General features: G+C 51.8%; 9 protein-coding genes across 9 annotated transcripts; 5 read left to right on the top strand and 4 right to left on the bottom strand.

The window, feature by feature from the left end:
- Positions 1 to 468: 468 nt before the first annotated feature.
- IAQ61_000364 (uncharacterized protein) lies at positions 469 to 1,422 on the bottom strand (the record flags this gene model as incomplete). The annotated part of the gene is made up of 1 exon (XM_003835505.2): positions 469 to 1,422. The coding sequence occupies one exon, from the start codon at positions 1,420 to 1,422 to the stop codon at positions 469 to 471; it is 954 nt and encodes a 317-aa protein (XP_003835553.2).
- Positions 1,423 to 2,124: 702 nt separating this feature from the next.
- On the bottom strand, positions 2,125 to 3,297 carry IAQ61_000363 (uncharacterized protein; the record flags this gene model as incomplete). Its single annotated transcript, XM_066094642.1, has 1 exon — positions 2,125 to 3,297. The coding sequence occupies one exon, from the start codon at positions 3,295 to 3,297 to the stop codon at positions 2,125 to 2,127; it is 1,173 nt and encodes a 390-aa protein (XP_065955495.1).
- Positions 3,298 to 3,517: 220 nt separating this feature from the next.
- ALG11 (asparagine-linked glycosylation protein) lies at positions 3,518 to 5,252 on the top strand (the record flags this gene model as incomplete). The annotated part of the gene is made up of 3 exons (XM_066094641.1): positions 3,518 to 3,825; positions 3,881 to 5,001; positions 5,056 to 5,252. 3 exons carry the CDS (start codon positions 3,518 to 3,520, stop codon positions 5,250 to 5,252), a joined length of 1,626 nt encoding a protein of 541 aa, XP_065955494.1.
- A 475-nt stretch (positions 5,253 to 5,727) lies between these two features.
- Positions 5,728 to 6,230, bottom strand: IAQ61_000361 (ribosomal protein P1; the record flags this gene model as incomplete). The annotated part of the gene is made up of 4 exons (XM_003835503.1): positions 5,728 to 5,774; positions 5,831 to 5,972; positions 6,030 to 6,107; positions 6,162 to 6,230. The coding sequence occupies 4 exons, from the start codon at positions 6,228 to 6,230 to the stop codon at positions 5,728 to 5,730; spliced, it is 336 nt and encodes a 111-aa protein (XP_003835551.1).
- A 323-nt stretch (positions 6,231 to 6,553) lies between these two features.
- On the top strand, positions 6,554 to 8,298 carry IAQ61_000360 (uncharacterized protein; the record flags this gene model as incomplete). The annotated part of the gene is made up of 7 exons (XM_003835502.1): positions 6,554 to 6,770; positions 6,831 to 6,912; positions 6,964 to 7,267; positions 7,317 to 7,552; positions 7,601 to 7,814; positions 7,862 to 8,047; positions 8,098 to 8,298. 7 exons carry the CDS (start codon positions 6,554 to 6,556, stop codon positions 8,296 to 8,298), a joined length of 1,440 nt encoding a protein of 479 aa, XP_003835550.1.
- A 157-nt stretch (positions 8,299 to 8,455) lies between these two features.
- Positions 8,456 to 9,051, bottom strand: IAQ61_000359 (uncharacterized protein; the record flags this gene model as incomplete). The annotated part of the gene is made up of 3 exons (XM_066094640.1): positions 8,456 to 8,559; positions 8,610 to 8,915; positions 8,973 to 9,051. 3 exons carry the CDS (start codon positions 9,049 to 9,051, stop codon positions 8,456 to 8,458), a joined length of 489 nt encoding a protein of 162 aa, XP_065955493.1.
- A 208-nt stretch (positions 9,052 to 9,259) lies between these two features.
- On the top strand, positions 9,260 to 11,667 carry IAQ61_000358 (uncharacterized protein). The gene is made up of 3 exons (XM_003835500.2): positions 9,260 to 9,380; positions 9,545 to 10,160; positions 10,413 to 11,667. Exons 1-3 carry the CDS (start codon positions 9,307 to 9,309, stop codon positions 10,692 to 10,694), a joined length of 972 nt encoding a protein of 323 aa, XP_003835548.1. The 5' UTR covers positions 9,260 to 9,306; the 3' UTR covers positions 10,695 to 11,667.
- A 1,959-nt stretch (positions 11,668 to 13,626) lies between these two features.
- IAQ61_000357 (uncharacterized protein) lies at positions 13,627 to 17,632 on the top strand (the record flags this gene model as incomplete). Its single annotated transcript, XM_003835498.2, has 4 exons — positions 13,627 to 14,663; positions 14,801 to 16,551; positions 16,600 to 16,906; positions 16,959 to 17,632. Exons 1-4 carry the CDS (start codon positions 14,033 to 14,035, stop codon positions 17,630 to 17,632), a joined length of 3,363 nt encoding a protein of 1,120 aa, XP_003835546.1. The 5' UTR covers positions 13,627 to 14,032.
- A 644-nt stretch (positions 17,633 to 18,276) lies between these two features.
- IAQ61_000356 (uncharacterized protein) lies at positions 18,277 to 19,248 on the top strand (the record flags this gene model as incomplete). Its single annotated transcript, XM_003835497.2, has 3 exons — positions 18,277 to 18,282; positions 18,335 to 18,893; positions 19,007 to 19,248. The coding sequence occupies 3 exons, from the start codon at positions 18,277 to 18,279 to the stop codon at positions 19,246 to 19,248; spliced, it is 807 nt and encodes a 268-aa protein (XP_003835545.2).
- Positions 19,249 to 19,537: the final 289 nt, after the last annotated feature.

Raw genomic sequence — 19,537 nt, 5'->3', positions numbered from 1 at the left:
TGTTAATTAGGCAGGTTAGGCCTAGGGACAGGATAGGTAATAACGTACTAGTAGTTTATATAAGGATACTAAAAAAAATCTAATACTATTATTACTATACCTAATACTTATATTTTATCTTTTATAAACTACTTTATATACTCTACTAATAGGTCTATTATAAACTACCTTATTTACTCTACTAATAGGTCTATAGTAAACCACACTATATTTATACTACAAAAAAGTAAACCACCACTTTAAACCTATTTACAGGTATACACGAGGTCAGTTTACACCTATATAGTAAACCCCTAGCGTACCATTCTACAGTAAACAATTTTTTACCGTAGTGGAAGCAATCTTGTACAGAATCAAATTGATATTAAACAAGACCAAGATTGACCTATCTATCAACGCCAACTCCACAGCCATATGTTTCGTCTCTCAGTCTACCCCGCCCTCCCGGCTTACACACTAGCCATACCATTAGGCCTCTACCGCACGATCAACAAGAAACTCACAAGTCTTCCTCCTAGCATTTGTCCACGTCTGAAGCACAGCCATCCACGTTTGATTCCCCTGTATTCTCACAAAAGCATCTTTCTTCAACATGGCCGTGCCAATATCACTCGGTATGACAGCCTCGATCCGACTGTCCACTCTGAAGCCAACCTGGCTGCTGATCATGTCCAGAAATGTCGCGTAATTCATGTCAGGGAGCTCGAGGACGGCGCTGGATTCGCGTCGGGCGGTAGGGGCGAGCTGCGATGTGTGGATAGCGACGCCGTTGGGGGAGTGGGTCATGCGGATGAGGAAGACGGTGGGGTGGGAGGTGGAGGAGGGATCCAATATGGGTGCTGGACTAGCAAGACGGGTAGAATCAGGTGCAGGTACGGAGACGAGCGCCATGCTGGGAATAAGGCTGCTCTCTTCGATGGTGTCGCTGGATTGCTCAGTGGAGCTTACGCTGTTTGTGGTTTCGGTAATGAATGAGGGGTGAGCGTTAGCAACGCTGCCACTCCGTGAAACGGCTGTAGTACTCCTTGCGAGAGGGTTATCGGCTTTGTCTACAGGCTGTTGCAATGACCCATTGCTTAGTTCAACAGCAGGAGAAGTCTGTATAGCAGGTCTGGGCGTACCCGCACGTGCGTGTACCCTTCCACTCCTAACTAGCCGCTCGTTATGCTTCTCATTGTCGTTATTGACCCGAGCTCGTGCCAATATTAATTCATCAAGCCGTGCGGTGTGCATATTGAGAGCCTGCAGGTACTCTACACGGGCCTTCGTGGCAGTAACCACCTGCCGAAGTCCCTCCTGATACTCAGGCATGGCGCATGAACTCTCCACAGTACCAAGGAGGCCAACGTTCCTCAGCTCGTCTCGGACGACCTCATGGAATTCGCGGCCTTGGGCAGTTGTCAAACCAAGGGCAGCCTCCATATCGCGGGAACGCCACCTCCTGGTTCGCAGGGATGGTCCAGTTTCTTCGTCAAAAGTATCTTCAACTTTTTCATTGAGCGTGGGCTCAATAGTAGTATGAATCTCATCTTGTAGGTGCTAGTTCAAGTTGCGATAAATGAGCACTTCCAATAGTTCACGTCCCATTATAGTGATCAACCATCTCGCTATCGGCAGTCATGGTCCGTTGCTGTCTGAAGCATGCTTGCTCGAGTAAATCACCCTGAATGCGAGCTTCTAGACTAGGAGAAGGTTGGCTTAGCTCTGAAGAAGCACTGCTGTCTCTGCGAAATTGCGGTGAGCGGGTTTGAGCTAACATTCTTTGGGGGGGGGTTTCGGTTTTGCGTCGTTTCCAGGATATGTGGTTTACTGAGATTGTGGACGCTGTGAGAATCTGATATGAAACGGAACGTAATGCAAAAAGGTGATCACCTTTATCACACTACGATGTCTCACAAACTGATAAGAGTGTCGAACTTGCTCGGTTCCAACCCCCCCCCCCTAGAAGCGATGGCTCTGAAACACTGTGTCTGAGAGAGCGGTCATGAGACTCTGTACCTCATGTGGTAACTGTACTGAATGTATGGTTGATTTAATCGCCATCACAATGGATAGACGTCTCAAATAGTGTCTTCAGGATCTGAGCAAGTTTTCTGACATATGTTGTCTGTCATGCGCAGATTTCTACACTCTTCGACTTTTACGCACCAGGGCCGGTGGCATAATCAGTTTCCTCTTACAAGCAGTGTGCCCGCTCGGGGACGGATATTTCCAGTCGAGCCACCAGTTCCATACAATGACAGATGACGTACTAGAAGCCCAGTAAAGCATCAAAGCGGCCGGTAAATCCTGACAAAAAGGTCCTACAAGAAGGCTGACGGAGAGTAACAATCTCCGCAGTGCCGTCTGCCAGTTGGGGCCGACGGGATTAACGTTCTTAGTGAAGTAGATATTGCAGAACATGAGCCCAGAAACCACGAAAGGCAGTATGCCAGTAGGGTCTGGGATGACGAGGTCCTGAAACCACAGCATACCCTCGTTCGCAAGTGATGGATCGAACCACTGACTTGGATTGATGTCAAGTTCGCTCACGTCAGAAGTAGATGTGGCAGCAGGTTTACCATCTTCAAGAATAGGGCGCGCAGCAATACTGTCGACTCCAGATTCAAATGCGTCATCCAACGCATCAACTTCGGACGTTGAATGAACAGCAGATTCCATAGGACCAGCCCCAGCGTCCTCGATTCCGAAAAAGTGCTGTTGCAACCCAGCAAGACGATCACGAACACCGTGAACCAACGAGGCCCCCAGCCCTAACAAGCCATCTCTGGCTCCACACTTCTGCCTGATGGCTTCTGCCATGGCAAAAAAGACAGGCAGTTGCACCGCCGTCCACCATATCGACGCCTTGATTGAACCCGGTTTCCACCTTTCGTCTAGCTGTCTTGTCGTTTTTTTCACTTCTGTCTTCACATGCGCCATTGCTTCCTTTGGTGTTCGGAAGTTACGTCTTTTGAGTGTCTCGTCTCGTACCTGGAAGGCAAGGGCTTGTCTTAGTGGATGAAGGCCGGCGTTACGTGCTGCGCGGGACCGCACGTATGCGCCGGCTGTAGTGACGAGGGCGCCTCGTACAATGAAAGCGGTGAGGGGTATGGCGGCATACCATGGTACGTTAGCGTGGATGAGGGACATGATTTCATGAGGCAGGTAAAGTAGCGTGTCGAGCCCGGGACCTTGTTGTGCGGTCGAGGCATGAAAAGCGCGTCTTGGTGGGCGGCATGATAGAGTACGGGATAGAAAAGAGCTTCTAGCATCCAATTGGCGGGTGGGCAGCCGCAATAGCCTCGGATACAGCATCGTGGAATGTTTTTTTGGTGTTGAGCGCATCGTCCTCACGAGTCACCCACATCGGACTTCCGGCGGAGAACAGACCACCTGCTCAGCCAGGGTCCCACGTTTTTCGGCCCGGCGCCAGGCACCGTCATCCCACCAGGCCAGCTGGCCTAGGGACATTGATATTGCACTCGCTCACCGCAGTTCCATCGCTGTCTCCTTTCCTGTGATACCCGCGACCGTTATGGCGCTCCTGTTCATTCTACTCTCGTTTCTGGTCTCTGTACTTATTTCTATCGCCCTCCTACCAAAGATCCTACGCGCACTCGCACAGTTCTTGGGCCAACACCTCCGCCGAAACTCCCACACGAGACGCGAATTGCTCCTGGCCAGAGTCACAAATGAGGTTAGGAGGCACAAGGCAGAAGACGAGGATCAAAATGGTGAACATGACGAATGGGAGCAAGTGGGAACAACGGAACCTGGCTCGGTGGACAACAGAAAAGTAAACAACGACTGGGATGGCATCGTCGGCTTCTTTCACCCGTTCTGGTACGAGGAGGGAATCTTGGATTAGATACATAGACCGCTGATCACGAGCTCTTAGCAATGCGGGTGGCGGAGGTGAACGCGTCCTATGGGCCGCCATTCGAGCGACTCAGAAACGTTGGCCGAAAGCCATATGCGTAGTCTACACAGGCGACCACGACGTTGACAAGACCACCATACTCAAGCGTGTGAAAGATCGCTTCAACATCCATCTTTATCCACCGACCGTCCACTTCCTCTACCTCTCCACACGCAACTGGGTGCTGGCAAGCACATGGCCACGCTTCACCCTCTTGGGACAGTCTCTGGGCTCTCTGGTCCTCGCCTTTGATGCGTTCACACTGCTCGTACCAGACATATTCATTGACACAATGGGCTACGCATTCGCCCTCGGTCTTTCATCTGTACTCTTCCCCACCGTGCCAACAGGTGCTTATGTTCACTACCCCACAATCTCGACCGATATGCTCGACTCACTGCAAGTTGGTGGTCAAGGCGTCAACGCAGGAACAGGAGTTGGACACCGAGGCGCAGCCAAGAAAAAGTACTGGCAGTTATTCGCGCAACTGTACAGCAGGGTGGGCAGTTCTATTGATGTGGTCATGACCAATTCTACATGGACGCAAGGCCACATCAAATTGCTCTGGGAACCCTACCGTAACGGCAAAGCAAAGGAAATTAGTGTCGTTTTCCCACCCGTCGCAGTCGAAGAAGTTGCAGAAGCTGTCCAGGTCTCTGAAGATAGCGAGAAGAAGCGTGGTCCTTACTTGCTGTACATTGCGCAGTTCAGACCAGAGAAGAACCATACTTTGATCCTGAAAGCATTCGCGTCCTTCTTGCAGTCAAATGCCAAACTTCCCGCTTACCCTAACGCGGCACCGAAGCTTGTATTGATCGGCTCCGTGCGTGGCTCCCACGATGATGCCAAACGTGTGTATGAGCTACGACTACTGGCATACGAATTGCACATCAAAGATGACGTAGAATTCATATGCGATGCCCCTTGGCCGCTCATGTTGGAGTGGATGCGCAAAGCTAGTGTAGGCGTAAACGGCATGTGGAACGAGCATTTCGGCATCGGAGTTGTAGAGTACCAAGCGGCAGGCCTCATATCTGTGGTCAATAACTCTGGTGGACCGAAGTTGGATATTGTAGTGGACGTGGAAGGGAAACCTACCGGTGAGTTGCTACCCCTGAATTGTCTCACTCCGAATGATGTATTAACAGTACAAGGCTTTCATGCAAGCACAGAAGATGAGTATGCAGAGGGCTTCCGCAAGGCTTTGACACTGTCGCCGGAGGAGACGTTGGCGATGAGGCATCGGGCACGGAAGTCTGCTGAGCGATTCACAGACCGAGGCTTTGCGGAGAGTTGGTTGAAAAATATGGAGGTGTTAGTTGCACTGCAGATACAACAAGCGAGGAAATGAGAGATTAGCGACGGCATTACAATACCCCAAAAAAGAATACTGGCATATTGATACTCTAACGAGTATGGTATGCATGGGCGCGAAAACTACATTTTGTGCCACTGAAAGCTCGTTACACATATCAGCAGCGGTAAATTGCACAAAAGACAGCCGTTGGGGCATGTGAATGGTAATGCAAAATAGCGACATTGTCGGATTGCGGATCATAACGGGGGTTCGTCAGTCTGCGAATGCATTTGCCCAAAAAGTAGATCACGTCATGTTCGTCGTTTTGCACTTTTCGAAGTACTCCATTGACCTGCCGAACTTATACATATCTCATGACGCCGTCACTGTTGTTCCGGGAAGGCCCGTATGCAAGCCGAGTCACCGAATAGTCGTGACTATTTCCACCCCAGCAATGGGAATATGCCCGCTGATCTGTTTTGCAACCCCGATGAAGGCAAATGTCGAAGAAAGGAACGAAAGAAGACGCTTAGTCGAAAAGACCGAAGCCCATGTCGTCGTCTGACTCCTCCTTTTCTGTGATGATGTCTTAGTACTTGTGCAGACATGACCAATAACTGGACTAAACGTACCCTCGGCCTTCTCCTCTTCCGCAGGTGCGGCGTCACCACCAGCGGCAGCAGCACCTCCGGCAGCGGCGCCAGCAGCGGGCGCAGCACCGCCACCTGAACCGACGTTCAGGAGCAGGTCCTTGACATCTTTGCCCTCAAGAGCCTGTTCACATATCAGAAACCATATCCAGCGACCTCCAATTGACTCGGTTCAGCGCACCTTAGCGAAAAGGGTGGTCCAGATGGGCTCGACGTCCTCGATCTTTGCGGCCTTGATGAGCGATTGAAGCTTGTCGGCCTGGGAAATGTGATATTAGCAAATGTGCCCGCAGCGGCAGCTCGGAAATCGTACAGTGATGTCGACGCCGTCATCAGCGAGGATGAGGGCTGCGTAGGAGGTAGCGAGCTCAGAGTTAGACATTGCGACGGTCGTGGATCGTGATTCTTGTCGTGAGTCGAGATGTAGAGTGTCTTTGCTATACTGGTGAATTTAGAGAGGCTGTTCGTGCCTTCTTTAGCGAGCGGCGCCAGCACTATACCTCTTTGGTCCACTAGCGCGGGGCCTCTGGAATCGCCGCATGACGAGCACCTTCCCCGCCATGCTATCTTGGCTTGGCTTGTCCAAACCGTCATTCGGCAACTTTGATCATCCCACTTGCTGTATACCTCTCCGACGCTTGAAACCTGTCGCAACAATCCTCCAGGGTAGGCCAAGGTACTGCGCAATCACGTCTACAGCGCATTATGACCGACTCACCCTTACCACGGATTCCGCTGGACCCGAAGGAACAGCCGATTCTCGATAAGTTGCAATCGATACGGACAGAACTCGAACTTCTAAAGCGTGACCGGTCGACCTATGTCAAGAGCCAGGATGTCTTGAAGCTCTATAATCAAGTCATTGAGCAGGTCATTATTCTCAATGAAATCCGGGTTACAAAGCCTCTTGAGCAGAACAAGGGTATGATGAGCTATGTGTGGTCGAGGGCTGAAAGTCGCTAACTTTGAACTTCTATGGTAGTTGACTACATGCTTGATGACTGCTTTCAACTCATCTCACTTGCCTATCTTACAGTCGGGAAGAACCATGAACCACCCGCAGTGTAGGTAGCAAGGGTGAATTTGTTCTTGAGGTGTGCTAATTCTCATCACAGGTATTCTGGTGTGTCCACTATAAAACGCCTGCTGGACCATCTCAAAGAAGCCATGTTCTACTCATCCAAAGATCTTGAAGCTATAGACAACAACATCAAGGACTGCCGGCGATATGTTGAGCGGGGACGCGAGGAGTACAGTCCGCATCTGCTCACTCTCCTGGATGCACGTATCAAAGTTTGCGAAGAGCTCATGGCAGAGCTCAAGCTCAGTCTTTCAGGACTTACGCCAGAGCTAACACCAAAGTGGGAGAAGCTAGTGTCCATACTCCGGTCACTGGCCGGTTGCAATACTAGATCAAAGGTAAGTACTAAATTTCATGGAGTAGCTAGTTTGACTGATGATACTGCAGTTTCCTAACGAGGAAGTTGATGAGTACCATCGGGAGTTGGTGCAGCTACAGGAGGAGCTCAAAGAGTATGGCATACTCGCATACGAAACGACGGGCACTACGGAAGAGAAACTTGCCGAGATGGTCGACAAAATGCAGCTTGCTGCGAAGACGCCTGATCCTGCACCAGATGCGAAGGCTCTGATTGCGACCCTCCTGCGACGAAATTTGCTGTGGGTAGACTTGATCAAGTCAAAGTACGCAGTCCTTCTCCAAGGAAATGACATCTGGCTAACAGATTGTAGACAAGGGCGGCTAGCGCCAGCCTTCCAGGATGTTTACAATAAACTTGTCACAATACGGAACAAGCTTGAAAAGCTCACGCTAACTCAGGCCTGGTCATTACGTGAGACGGATCTTTGGGACTACCAGCGCCAACTCGACCGGATCGATGAGGCGCGGGTGGACGGGAACTTTATTGATGCCCTGGGTCGGCCGTCAGAGATCTATGAGCAGAGAGTGGGTTCATCTGCAACTGCTTTGTTACTCCACTGACGTTATGCTAGACATTGCTCTACCTTTTACGGAAGAGCTACGCTCTGATCTACCAGTTGCTCTTGACGTCGCAACCTGTCTCTGAAGCTCTACTCCCCACATACAATCAGCTGACAACACTCAAAAAGTGCTTGATGGATGTGAAGAAGCTTGGTGGTGTTTCTTCACCAAGAGAGCTATACCCATATAGCATGAAGGTTTGTGCTGACTTCCCTAATTTCCATGGTCCACGCTTATACCCAGTTAGTTGAACTCGATCGACAACATGCGTGTCGATGGAAAATTCATGGTTGGAGATGAGATTCCCGATGGTCAGGGACGCGTTACGCAATTACTCGAAGAGTGCTTCGATTTAGCGTACGAACTCCGAAACGACGCAGAAGACAACAGCTCCGCTGAAGCCACCCCCCAAAGTGAAGCAGCCAGCGAACCACTAGCTGCGTCATGAACTTCCCTTCATATCACGTTAATGATCACAATGCCAATGGACTCGGCGTTACGATCTGGTTTGATCTAAGTTGTACTCCACTGGTCGCGGGTCAAGAAGATTTTGTTTTGGACCGCAACTGTTCCCATACTTGTATCTATAGTTTAGCTCGTAAATCTTAATAAGGCTCTATCATTCGGAGTTGCTCCATCTCTTCTTCTGGTGGTGCAGGTGGTGGTTCGTCTGCATCTTTGAATGTGAGGCGACTACCATAGGATATACCTACTTTACATCAGCGCATCCAACGAAATGGCTTTTTGTATGTGACTTACAGAGTTCCTCGCCAACATTAATGTCTCTCAATGCTCGGTACGTAATAATGAGGCGGTTTGTATCGCGAATCCAACCCACATTTTGCTCTTGCGTCGAGTGGTTGAACAAACTGCCCAAACCGAATATTACCGCTTGGAGGGTTCTGCTTTTGCCGATTGCGTCTATGGTGGGCCAGTTGTAGGTATAGTGATATAACGAAGACTTCTGGATGTAGTTTTCATTTTCTTCGACGCCTAGGAGAAGGACTGGGCAAATATCTATGATTGTCCCGGCGGCAATAGGGGCGGAGGCGAAAACACCGCGACCTACACACTGTGAGAATGGGGAGTTTACAAGACGGGTCATACAGTTCTCTAAGGTACCTTTGGGAGTATCACTTTTGATGACCAGGTCGGCGCATCGCTGGAGCGGGATATTGTCAGTTCCTGATTGGATATGCATTTTTTTTTTACAAAAAAGGAAGAGCCTGTCAAAGGCACCATATAATTTCCGATAGAGGCAACATTCAGTTCATCATAGAGGCGTCTTGAAAACAAGCATGTCGCAAGTATCGACTTCTTGGAGGCAAATTTCTCACCCACCAAGTCTACCATTCGTTTTAGGTCTAGCTGAGAAAGAGACCCTGGCTGTCAGATCTGCCCCACCGAAGCTTGAGCCTCGTCATCCTCTGTAGACATCGTTTCAAGGACGTCGCACATGGCTCACCAACGTAATCAGTCGATGGGAGACTCCTTGAAGTCGCCGCATTCGGTGAGTCTGAAAGTCTTACGGTATGTTAATCCACGCTTCTATAACACTGCCGCCTCCGAACATACCGATGGTTGTTCTGGGCACAGCCATGGAGGCTACAGGAAGTAAAGCAACTCGACACTAAATGGCGCCCTGGAAAAATTTATGAAAAGAAATTCATATTGCGTATTGATTTCAGCTATAGACTGTCACGACCTACTCTCGCGACACAGCATCCGCTACCCGACTCACACGATTTGGGCATCTCGCCGAAAGCCTCTCTCGCCTATCCTCCGCAGGATAACACAAACGACAAGTTCATCCTCAGTCCAGTGCTGAATCTCCCAGAAGCCTTTGGAAGTGCATATGTGGGCGAGACGTTTGCCTGCACTCTATGCGCAAACAATGAAATCGATCCTTCAGATACGACCAAAGCAGTGAGCGGTGTCAGGATACAAGGGGATATGCAAACGCCTACAAACCCTTCAGGGTCGCCATTGGATCTTACCGGCTCCCCAGATGACAGCGAAGGGCTCTCCCTTGGCCCTAGTGAGTCTTTACAGAGGATCCTACGGTTTGAGCTGAAAGAGGAGGGGAATCACGTGCTGGCAGTCACGGTGACCTATACGGAGACGGCTCTGGGAGAGGGGAAAGCAGCGAGTGGAAGAGTGAGGACGTTCCGCAAGCTCTATCAGTTTGTGGCGCAACAATTACTGAGCGTAAGAACCAAAGCTGGTGAGATGAGCCAGAAGATGGGCCTGTCCAGATACCTCCTAGAGGCGCAACTAGAGAACATGGGAGAGGCTGCAGTTTGTTTGGAGGTAAGTTCATCTCTTTGGAGTCCTACGACACGTCCCTTTGCTACCCCGTCCATCCTTCATCTATCTGGTGTAGTGAGTCATGGGTACTCGTTTCCGCTCGACTATTCCTTCCACCATTCCTTCAACACTGGCTCGATCTGAAATAACGATCCTGCGGCAGCTGGGGATCTGCAGAGGGCGTCCCGCGCATCTGCGACAACTGATATACCCATGTTCCCAACCATTCCGTTTCTATAAATTGACGACTATCAGGCCGTCAATGTCCACCCGAAACCGCCATTGAGATCGATATCGCTAAATTGGGATATGCATCCATTAGGGGCAGGCCAACACAATGCACCCATATTGGGTCCTCGTGATGTGGTGCAGGTGGCCTTTCTTTTGGAACAGCAGCCTGGGGGGGATGGCGACAATAGCAAAACTGATGGTCCGACGGAGGGTCGGACGCCAATAGGCCAATTAGCGATCCAATGGCGGAGCGCACTGGGTGATCAAGGCTCCCTCAGCACTGGTTGGCTCACAGCGCGACGCTGAAATGTCACGACCCGATAGAGTTTGTGCCAGTCAACGTCGCGTCACAGAACGGCTACGTCGTGCACCTGGTACCTGCATGACCAGCATTCTGGTTACACGGCTGCTTCTTGGCGTTGGTATGCTAAGGTCCAGGGTCCCGTGGACAATCTCACGAGAGACACCAACGATGCAGGTGGAAGTCAAGAGATTACTGTCACCTGGACCAGCTGGAGGGCAACGCGGTATGTTTCTACATAGACTAAGCACTTGAACAAGAAGGGCAAACCTGGAGAAATGGGGCCATTGACAGGCACGGCAAGAAGCGTATGAATTGTACGTTGTCAAATCATTATAGTCCGAGAGCAACGCTAGTACTGAGCTGCAAGAGCATTGAGAGAGGAGTGAGTTCTCGTCGACTAACTGATGGGCACGACGGAGTCAACCAGAAGATGGTTTCATGGGACATGCGACCGCGACAGCTCCCTGCCGCTCGGGCTGTCAAGATGAACCTTGAGGTGTACCAGAGACCGGTTCTGCGGTTAAAGATAGGAAAGATGAGACGTGGTCACACAGCGATTCCCATAGCAAGTCTGACAGATGACGGGACGGCAAAGGCAAGGTACCCCAGATGTTGAAGTGGGCCGGAGTATTGGCAAAGATAAAACACAGTCATCCAGCAGGCTTACGAACTTTAAAAGGGTCTATCTCCATGATCGACAAGCCCTCATTTGAACTGGCGTGCGCTTGAGGATGAACAGATTGCTGATCGAAAGCGCCGCAGACACGGCTCAGTTGCTGTTTCTTGTCGGCGCTTGCAGTCCATTGATAGCACCGAGCGTCGTTGTGGTTGCATGCTACTGTCCTTTGCATGTACATACGTACCTACAAGCATGGACAAATACGAGAAAAGTGCTCATAGGTGCGCAAGTATCATCCTGAGCTCTCCTTTTTTTTTCACTTTCGGTAGTCTCATACGCATTACAAGGCCAAGCAGCAAAGACGAGTTGCCCCTGGTGGTCTTGGAGGTAGGTAGGCAAGTCCAGGTTGGGACAAGGGATCACCAGACTCAGGACCAGTTTGGTCTTTATCCTGGCCGCATGCAGTCGTTCCTTGGATCCTCCCATATGTATCGCATGAAACTTCTTGCCGCGGGTGCCCACACACATAACCGATGTCCGCCTAAGAGGCGATGCGCAGACGTGCATATGCACGGCATGGCAAGACGAGCCGCATGCGTGAAATTTCAGTCTGTGTTGTGTGTGTGTGTGTGTGTGTATGCGGGAAAATAGCAGATGGTGTCCCCTTTGATGACAGTTTGACAGGCCATATGTCACGCGGTACAGGACCGACAATCAGGTGGGCGGACAGGGTGGTAAACTCCCTACTGATGTCTACTGTGGTACTATATATGGCCATGTTCTATGCATGGTACCTACTATGGATAGCCTTTTCGAGGCGGATAGGTAAGGTAGCATGTAGGCAGGTAGGCAGGCAGACAGACAGACAGACAAGGGAGAAGTGTTGGTGCGAAGACGAAAAAAATAGGATGCTCAGACCTTGGCCACCGCCCCCCCCCCCCCCCCGCAAAATACGGGCACAATCTTTTTCCAAGCCAGTTGCCACAAAAGCCCAGGCCTCGACGAACATGCCCCTATTCTCAGCAGACTCGATCATTTGCAAAGACCGACGTGCTCGTGCTCTTTGCATCTGAAACACGGTGCTGTAAATAATAGAGTGGTGCACACCACCGGGGCGGGTGCGTCGAGGGTAAATTCCAGGTTGTGTTGTGTTGGACGGGTGGGTGGAGGAGATGATGGCTGTGCTGCTGGTTAGTGGTAGTGGTGGTGGTAGTGGTGGTGGTGATGGTTGCTCCGTCCATGCGCCTTGTCTTGCCCCTCTTCCCCCCCTCCCCCCTCCCCTCAATCCTTCTCCCCCCTGCCCCTGACGAAAGATGCAAAAAAGGGCAGAGCCAGGCTGCCCTGTCTGCAAAGGGCATGGTGTCTTCCCAATCCATGTGGCATACCCCTGCCGTTCTTTCCGTTGCTGGCAGACGAGAGACCATGGCCGTCTTTTTGCGAATTGCGGTGCAGGCGGTGCAGATTGTGTATCGTGTCGTATCGTATCGTATCGTATCGTATTGTACTGTACCGTGCTGTACTGTATTGTATGTGCAGATTGGTAGAAGCGACATTTACACATGTAGACATGTGCCTATGCGTGCTTCGGCTCTACGATCTACTACAAGTACAGGACCTATCCAACAGCACAAAGTACAAGACGCGACGGGCAGCAGGGAAGCTCCCCACCTGGCCGAGGGTGTGTGTGTGTGTGTGTGTGTGTGTGTGTGTGTGTCCCTTTTCGCTCCTTGCATAACGGCCGCAGGGCCAGAGAGCGGCCAGCAGCAGCCGAAAAAAGCGCAGCGAGCAAGGGCCCCACGCCGAGGGGGACAGATGCGGGATGGGATGGATGCACTAGGCTCTGTTGAATCTGCGATAAGGTCGCAAGCGGGCGTGGGCCAGAGAGGCCAGGGAAGCCAAGGGAACCCAGGAGGGGAACCCAGGGACGCGCTGCCAAGTGGGTTCCGTGGAATCTCCTGGCACTGGCAGCCCTGAGAGCCAGCCTGTCTTGCTCTACCTAAGAGTATACTCTACATGCCTGCCTTAGTACATACAGTTCCTAGTACCTACCTAGTACATTTGTCTAGTACCGGTACAGACCCTAACCTACGTATGAACATACATGCTATTTGCTAGAGTAAAAAGTACCTTAGTAGCATGCTAAGCCCATTGCGCCCAGCACTACTAACACTTGCTATCGGCACACTCTACCTACCAAAGTCTAACCAGCAGCCCTCCTCCTGCGAGGGGCCCTGCCTGTGAACCCATCATAGAGCCAGGACCTGACCGCCGCTACTGGGCGAACACCCCCCCCCCCGTCCGCCCACCAAACTGGACGCCCGCCCTCTTGCAGCAACTCACTCGACTCGCGCTGCCCAGCATTGCGCACAACACCACACACGCCCGCCCTCCACCCACCAGCTTCTCCACCACCAACGGCCCCGTCCCAACTGAGTCGCGGCGTCCTCGCAGAAGCCTCGCTTGCGGCTAAGCTCCCGTCTGTCTCATCCCACTGGCGGCGCCCGTGCAACCTACAACCGCATTCTGTCACCGTCGTACAACCTCAACGCCCTGCACTGCGGCACACAAAACACCGTTGGAGCTAGCATCCTGTCCCCCAATGACCTAAGCTACAAGGCGACTCGAACGCCCACCACGCTGTGACCGCGCGCCCCAAACCCACCCTGATCGACGTCTTTTTGGGAACAGAAGAAAAAAAACAGTGTATGCCCTGCGCTCATCATGGCCCCAATGCCCCCCATCGATGCCTCCTCCATCCCGCTCGCCGACTACTTCTTCATATCGGGCATCGAGTCCTCGCAGGTCTACGATGAACGCGCCCAAGCCAACTGCACAGGTGGCTCTTCGCTCGCCCAACCTCCCGTCGACGAGACCATTGAGGAAGACCGCGCCCTCGAGACGGATTCAATCCGTCCCACCTCACAAGATGGCCTGCCCGATGGCCTGCCCAATGGCCGGGGCCGGTCCGCACAGCGTCTGAGCGAGAACAGACAGTCCATTGGCACCATTGTCGGAAGAGACGAGTCCAAGCCCACGGCGAGCAATCGAAGTAGCGCCACCATCAAAGGTCTGCAAGTTGGTGGATCTGGCCTGAGCGACCAGGAATTCGAGTCTGCACTACGCAAGTTCGCCTCTGAGCGCGAGTCCTTTCTCGAAGACATGTCGTTTACCGCTGGGGTTACGCAAAGCAACCGCGCGACGCCTACCAGACCACGTCCCAGGCCACAACGAGTCTCGCAGACCGTCAACGATGACGGGACAGGCAATCTGAGATCTGGAGTGGGAAGCATCCGGCGACGTATATCGACCATGCAGAGCAGCTTGAAACGGCAATCGTCAGTGGCACGCAATTGTGAGTTTTGTCACGGTGGTGATTCGCCTTGTTAGGTCACATACAAGACTTTCTATTCTTTCTTACACACACACACACACACACACAACACAAATCCCCTGCCTTCGTTGTAGTAGACCGACTAACACGCGCAACAGCATCCATACGAACTTCGAAACGCATGTCTGGTTACAATTCGGTCATCCCTACACCGCAGCCATTCGCCCCTGAGCCAGACATGCACCCTCTTCTGCGCCGATACGAGCCAGTCCTTTTGGATCGCTATCCTCCGAAGAATATGGTCGAGGAGCTGAAGCGCCGAAACCCGTTCCCAGATTACGTACCAATGTTCGCCTTTCCCAACGATGTCAGCGTAGTCTCGTCTGATGAGCGACCCGTGTCCCAATGGCATGGTTTTGCCATGACCAACGGAGACGGATCCAAGCTCTATGGAATATGCATGATTGTCTGGCTTCCCCTGAACGCTGGTGCCGCCGAGGGACTCGAGCGACAGTGCGAAGAATGGCGCCGAGAGCACATGAACCCTGAAGAGCGAGAACTGGCAAGCAGCCTGGGCGAACGTCTTGCATTGGAGCGAGCGAAACTGTCCCAGCTGCTGACTAAGTTGCCCACTGTGACCCCTGAGTCCGAGGAACGCGAAGCGCTGGAAGATGACATTGGAGCCGTGGAAGAGAAGATCCAACTCATGACCGATCTGTTACGCCCAGTAAGACACGGAGCGGCATCCAAAATCGACGGACTCACTGATGGCGAAACTGGACTATGGATTCCCCGTGCATACGGCGTCATGGGCAGGGATGCGAGTTTGACCCCTTTTTGGAAAGAATGGCTCAAGGCTGTGACAGTACCCATGACTAACGGCGCGGTTTTACGAGTACCAGCGAGTTCACCACGAATTGGCATGTGGCAGCCGCTCGAGCGGTATGTGGTCAACTTGTGCGCGGAGGCCCTTAGTCCGATCACCTCCATCACACAGGTCGAATTAGCAGTCCGAGAATTGCGCATGTACGCCCGCAAAGAAGCCGTCAACGAGATACCTGGATCTCGCACTATCGACATCTACGCACTATTCCGATCGCTTTCGATACCCAATATCGTCACCTTGTTCGAACTCGTGCTTGCAGAGTCGAGAATCATCCTCCTTTCTTCCCACACAGCAATGCTTCACCTTGCCAGTTTGGCCATTGTGAACTTGCTGTACCCATTCCAATGGACCGGTGTCTTCATTCCGGTACTGCCAGCGCGCCTCGTACAGACAATCGAAGCGCCATGCCCCTATATTGTAGGTATCGAAAGGAGGTACGAGCCTGCGGACTACCCCGAAGATGACTACGTTCTCGTCGATCTGGACCAGAACTCGATTGTTTCCAATGGCCCGCCACCTCCACAACTGCCTCGTCAAGTGCGACGGAAGCTTACTGCACTCTTACAGCAATCAGCTCCTCATCATGCTCGTTATGGTGTGCAGACTGGACCTCCTGCCTATGCCATGGAAGCATTTCCTCACAACACCTTCAGCAGCGAGAATCCCGGTGTGTTCAGCCATCGAGCATTTCCATCGACTGTCCATACTTATGTCGGTCTGAATTCGACGTCATTCGGCTCTGTAGTCGGGCCTGCCAGCGCTCGACCACTGATCCATAACGCGTTTCTACAATCAAGCGCCTCCAGCCGTGGTAATGATCGACCATCGACAGCCAATACTGTAAGAACATTTTCGAACTCCCCGCCTTCTCCTAAGATTTCCCCGGTTTCCACGGTTTTCCCTCCGATGCCTAGTACACCGATTTCCCGTAGTGACTCAGGATATGCCCTACAGGCGAATCTCCGAGACCTCCGTGAGAAGCGATCTGGACATTTTGAGACCTCTAGTCGCCGGAGTTCTTCTGTAAGTCTGTCAGCTCGCTTTGATTGGCTTGTATACTAATATTGTTAGTTTGGCTTCGAACGTGTACCACAACTACGACGACCCTCTCAGCCATTCCTTGGCCACGCGCCCAGCGCATCGACATCTTCATTGAGCCATGAAATACACGTCGGTTCTTCCTATGCGCCCTCAGTATACGCACAGTCGACCTTGGCCGCATCCACGATCATGCCTGGTATGGCGATGCAGCCTGTGCGCAACACTGCAACTACACAATGGCAGGAGGGCCATTGCTTGCAGTGGAGACCCCACGAGGACAAAGCGTCATGCTCCATCTGTGACGAGAAGTCTGACGAAGGGCTCTATCGCTGCACTGGTGAGTCAACATATGGTTTAGGAAAAGTTTTTGTTTTGTTAACAGAGTCTAGGTTGCACTACATACGCCCATGGGAGATGTATGTCATCCATTGCCGTCGTCTGTCCGACGGCCTTTCGGCCGGATCAAGTCCGGGCGTCCTTTGTACGATGTTTTGCTAGCTTGCTTTACACGTACCGCCGCTATCTTATACCCGCAACTGGTGACCGCAAGAAGGCTGGGATGCTCTACCAGTTCAAGATGGATGAGTTCGTCAAGAGTTTACCCAGCGAAAACGTGCCATTCATCACCTCGCTACAAGAGACGCAAGCTTTCAACGAGTTCATCCATGAACGCGAGACGATTCGCGCGGATGATCCCAAGATCAAGCTCTTTGACGAAGTCATTCTCGCCAAACGGAACCGCGGAAAATCGTCCTTTTTCTCCAGACAGAGAGCCGATTTTCTCTCCGATACAACCGATCATCTGTGGCGTACAGCATCTGCAACCCCACCCAACTCTCGTTTTCCCGGCGATTACCGTACAATCATAAGCCGCAGTAAGTTTCCCAATTCACCCAAGTCGAATGTCACTCACCGTTTCCAAGTTCCTGCCAAGCTTGACCCTACACTCATGAAAGAGCCCCGGGTCATCCAGGGCGTACCTCGAATTCCGGCGGCCAACGCTCGCCGAAAGCCCATTCCTTCCATGCTCGGACCGAATGGCACCACAAACACCGAAGTCTAACAATGATGACCTCTCTCCTATCCGCTATTCACGCTTCTCACACGACGACCCGAACTCCATGCCTCCACTCGCTTATCTCTCCTACAATCCTCGTCTATTTCCTATTACTTGAATCATTCTAGCGACGGAGTTTACGGCGTACACACCACGTTATCGGTCACGTCATCCACTGGGCGGGCTCAGGTTGGATTCTTGGATACAACCAATCTGTCTGCCATCTTGCATCACATCGGATGGGTGGGTGGTTGGAAAGTCGAATTACGAGCCTCGTTCGAATCTTGACATGGCCGGCTCCGTCTTTGCTCGATGGAGAGTTGAAAAGGCGTGCATTTGGTTTTGCAATTACATTATTGTAATGCGACTTTTCTCGATTCACTCGTTCCATGGTTTACTGCTGCTTGGGTCATATGCCGCTTTTTTTTGGGGGGGGGGGTTGAATTGCTATCATTGTATTACATTGGATATGGGGAAGAAAAAGCAAATGGTGGGAACGTTGAATAAGATGCACTTTGTTTTCTCTACTGCCATGGTAGCATTTTGATTGGGGGGTGATGAAAACAGATTCGCACGTGCACGTGATGATTCATGCATTCGCATTATACAGCATGCATGTTTCACAACCTTGACGATAACATGTAAACATTATGCAGGTACGTTGCCAATCACGATGATGCTCTATTTATGTACCTGACTAGTCGGTAGCGCTGCTTATCTTGGATAAGCGTGCACGTTTCTTGGCTAGCGTCGTCAATCAGCCCCTTTGGAACGCCTCTTCGAGACCACTTCTCCCTCATCAACGAGCAACCGCACCTTCGTTGTGATTCTTTACTTTGCCTGTCACTCGTTAGCAGTACTAGTCCGACGCTCATTAATTCCAACACACGATACGTTCCCTCCACGGTCCCTCTACAATCAAACCCGTGTCTGATCCCCCCTTGCGCCGCCTACGCGATCCAACCACCTCCAACGGACACCTCTCCCCAAACCTGCTTATCTTTTATTTTAATACCCAACACTTCCATCAGAATGCACGCCAAGACCATCTTCGCCGCGACTTTTGTCGCCCTCGCTCAGTTCGCTGTCGCTTCGCCTCCGGGCTGCCTCCTCGGCGCTGTCAACTCCTACGAGGACCCGGCGGACATCGAGGCCGTCTGCAAGGACAAGGATCTCAGCAGCAAGATTGAGAAGATCTGCGGTGACGATGCGTCTGCCGCCATGAGCGCCATGGCCGATATCTGCAAGGAAAAGGGCGTCAAAGTTGGTATGTAAAACACCTCCCGTCAGCTACGATTCCATCTGGTCCGAACCACATCGACAATCCTTCATGATAATCATACCATGTCGCGCTAAACACCTACTAAACTCTGTAAACAGACACCGCCTCCAAGACAGGATCCGGCGCCCACGCCGCCGGCACCGCGAGCGCAGGCATCTACCCAACCGGCAGCGGCGGTAACTCGACCGTTCCCACCGTCACCGGTGGCCCTGCTGCTCCCCCCGGCGGCGCTGCGACTGGTACTTCCACCGGCGATGTCCCCGGGCAAGCCGGCGCTGCTAGTCGCTTGGAGATGGGTGTTGCTGCCATCTTGGCTGGATTCGTCGCCGTCGCTTTGTAGAGAGCGAACAAGAGTTTGAGAGAGCCGGTGAGGGTGGATGTGTAGGGTATTGAAACGGGTGGGGAGTTGCGAGAGGGGGAGTAGCAGGTGAAAAGGAGAGAATGTATAATTGTTATATATACCACTATACATGTATACAAAATGGAATTTACAGTACGTTGTCGCCGAGTATCTTTTGTTTTCTTGAACTACGCACACCTTCTCAGGTCCCTTGTACACGGGAAATCTTCATCTTTTTGCTCTTGTCCATCCATTGAATTTCTTTTTCTTTTGTTCTTCTCGGTTTTGC

Source organism: Plenodomus lingam (assembly GCF_022343315.1).
Source record: "Plenodomus lingam strain CAN1 chromosome Unknown contig_1, whole genome shotgun sequence".
NCBI classification, from domain to species: Eukaryota; Fungi; Ascomycota; class Dothideomycetes; order Pleosporales; family Leptosphaeriaceae; genus Plenodomus; species Plenodomus lingam.
This window is presented reverse-complemented; position numbering and strand designations above follow the sequence as displayed.

Bases quoted from the DNA above. Each gene is read 5' to 3' on its own strand.
- IAQ61_000358 (XM_003835500.2), top strand. From the start codon at position 9,307: ATGGCTCACCAACGTAATCAGTCGATGGGAGACTCCTTGAAGTCGCCG. The intron at 9,381-9,544 runs GTATGTTAATCC...TTTCAGCTATAG, and splicing joins GTGAGTCTGAAAGTCTTACG to ACTGTCACGACCTACTCTCG. The intron at 10,161-10,412 runs GTAAGTTCATCT...GACGACTATCAG, and splicing joins AGGCTGCAGTTTGTTTGGAG to GCCGTCAATGTCCACCCGAA.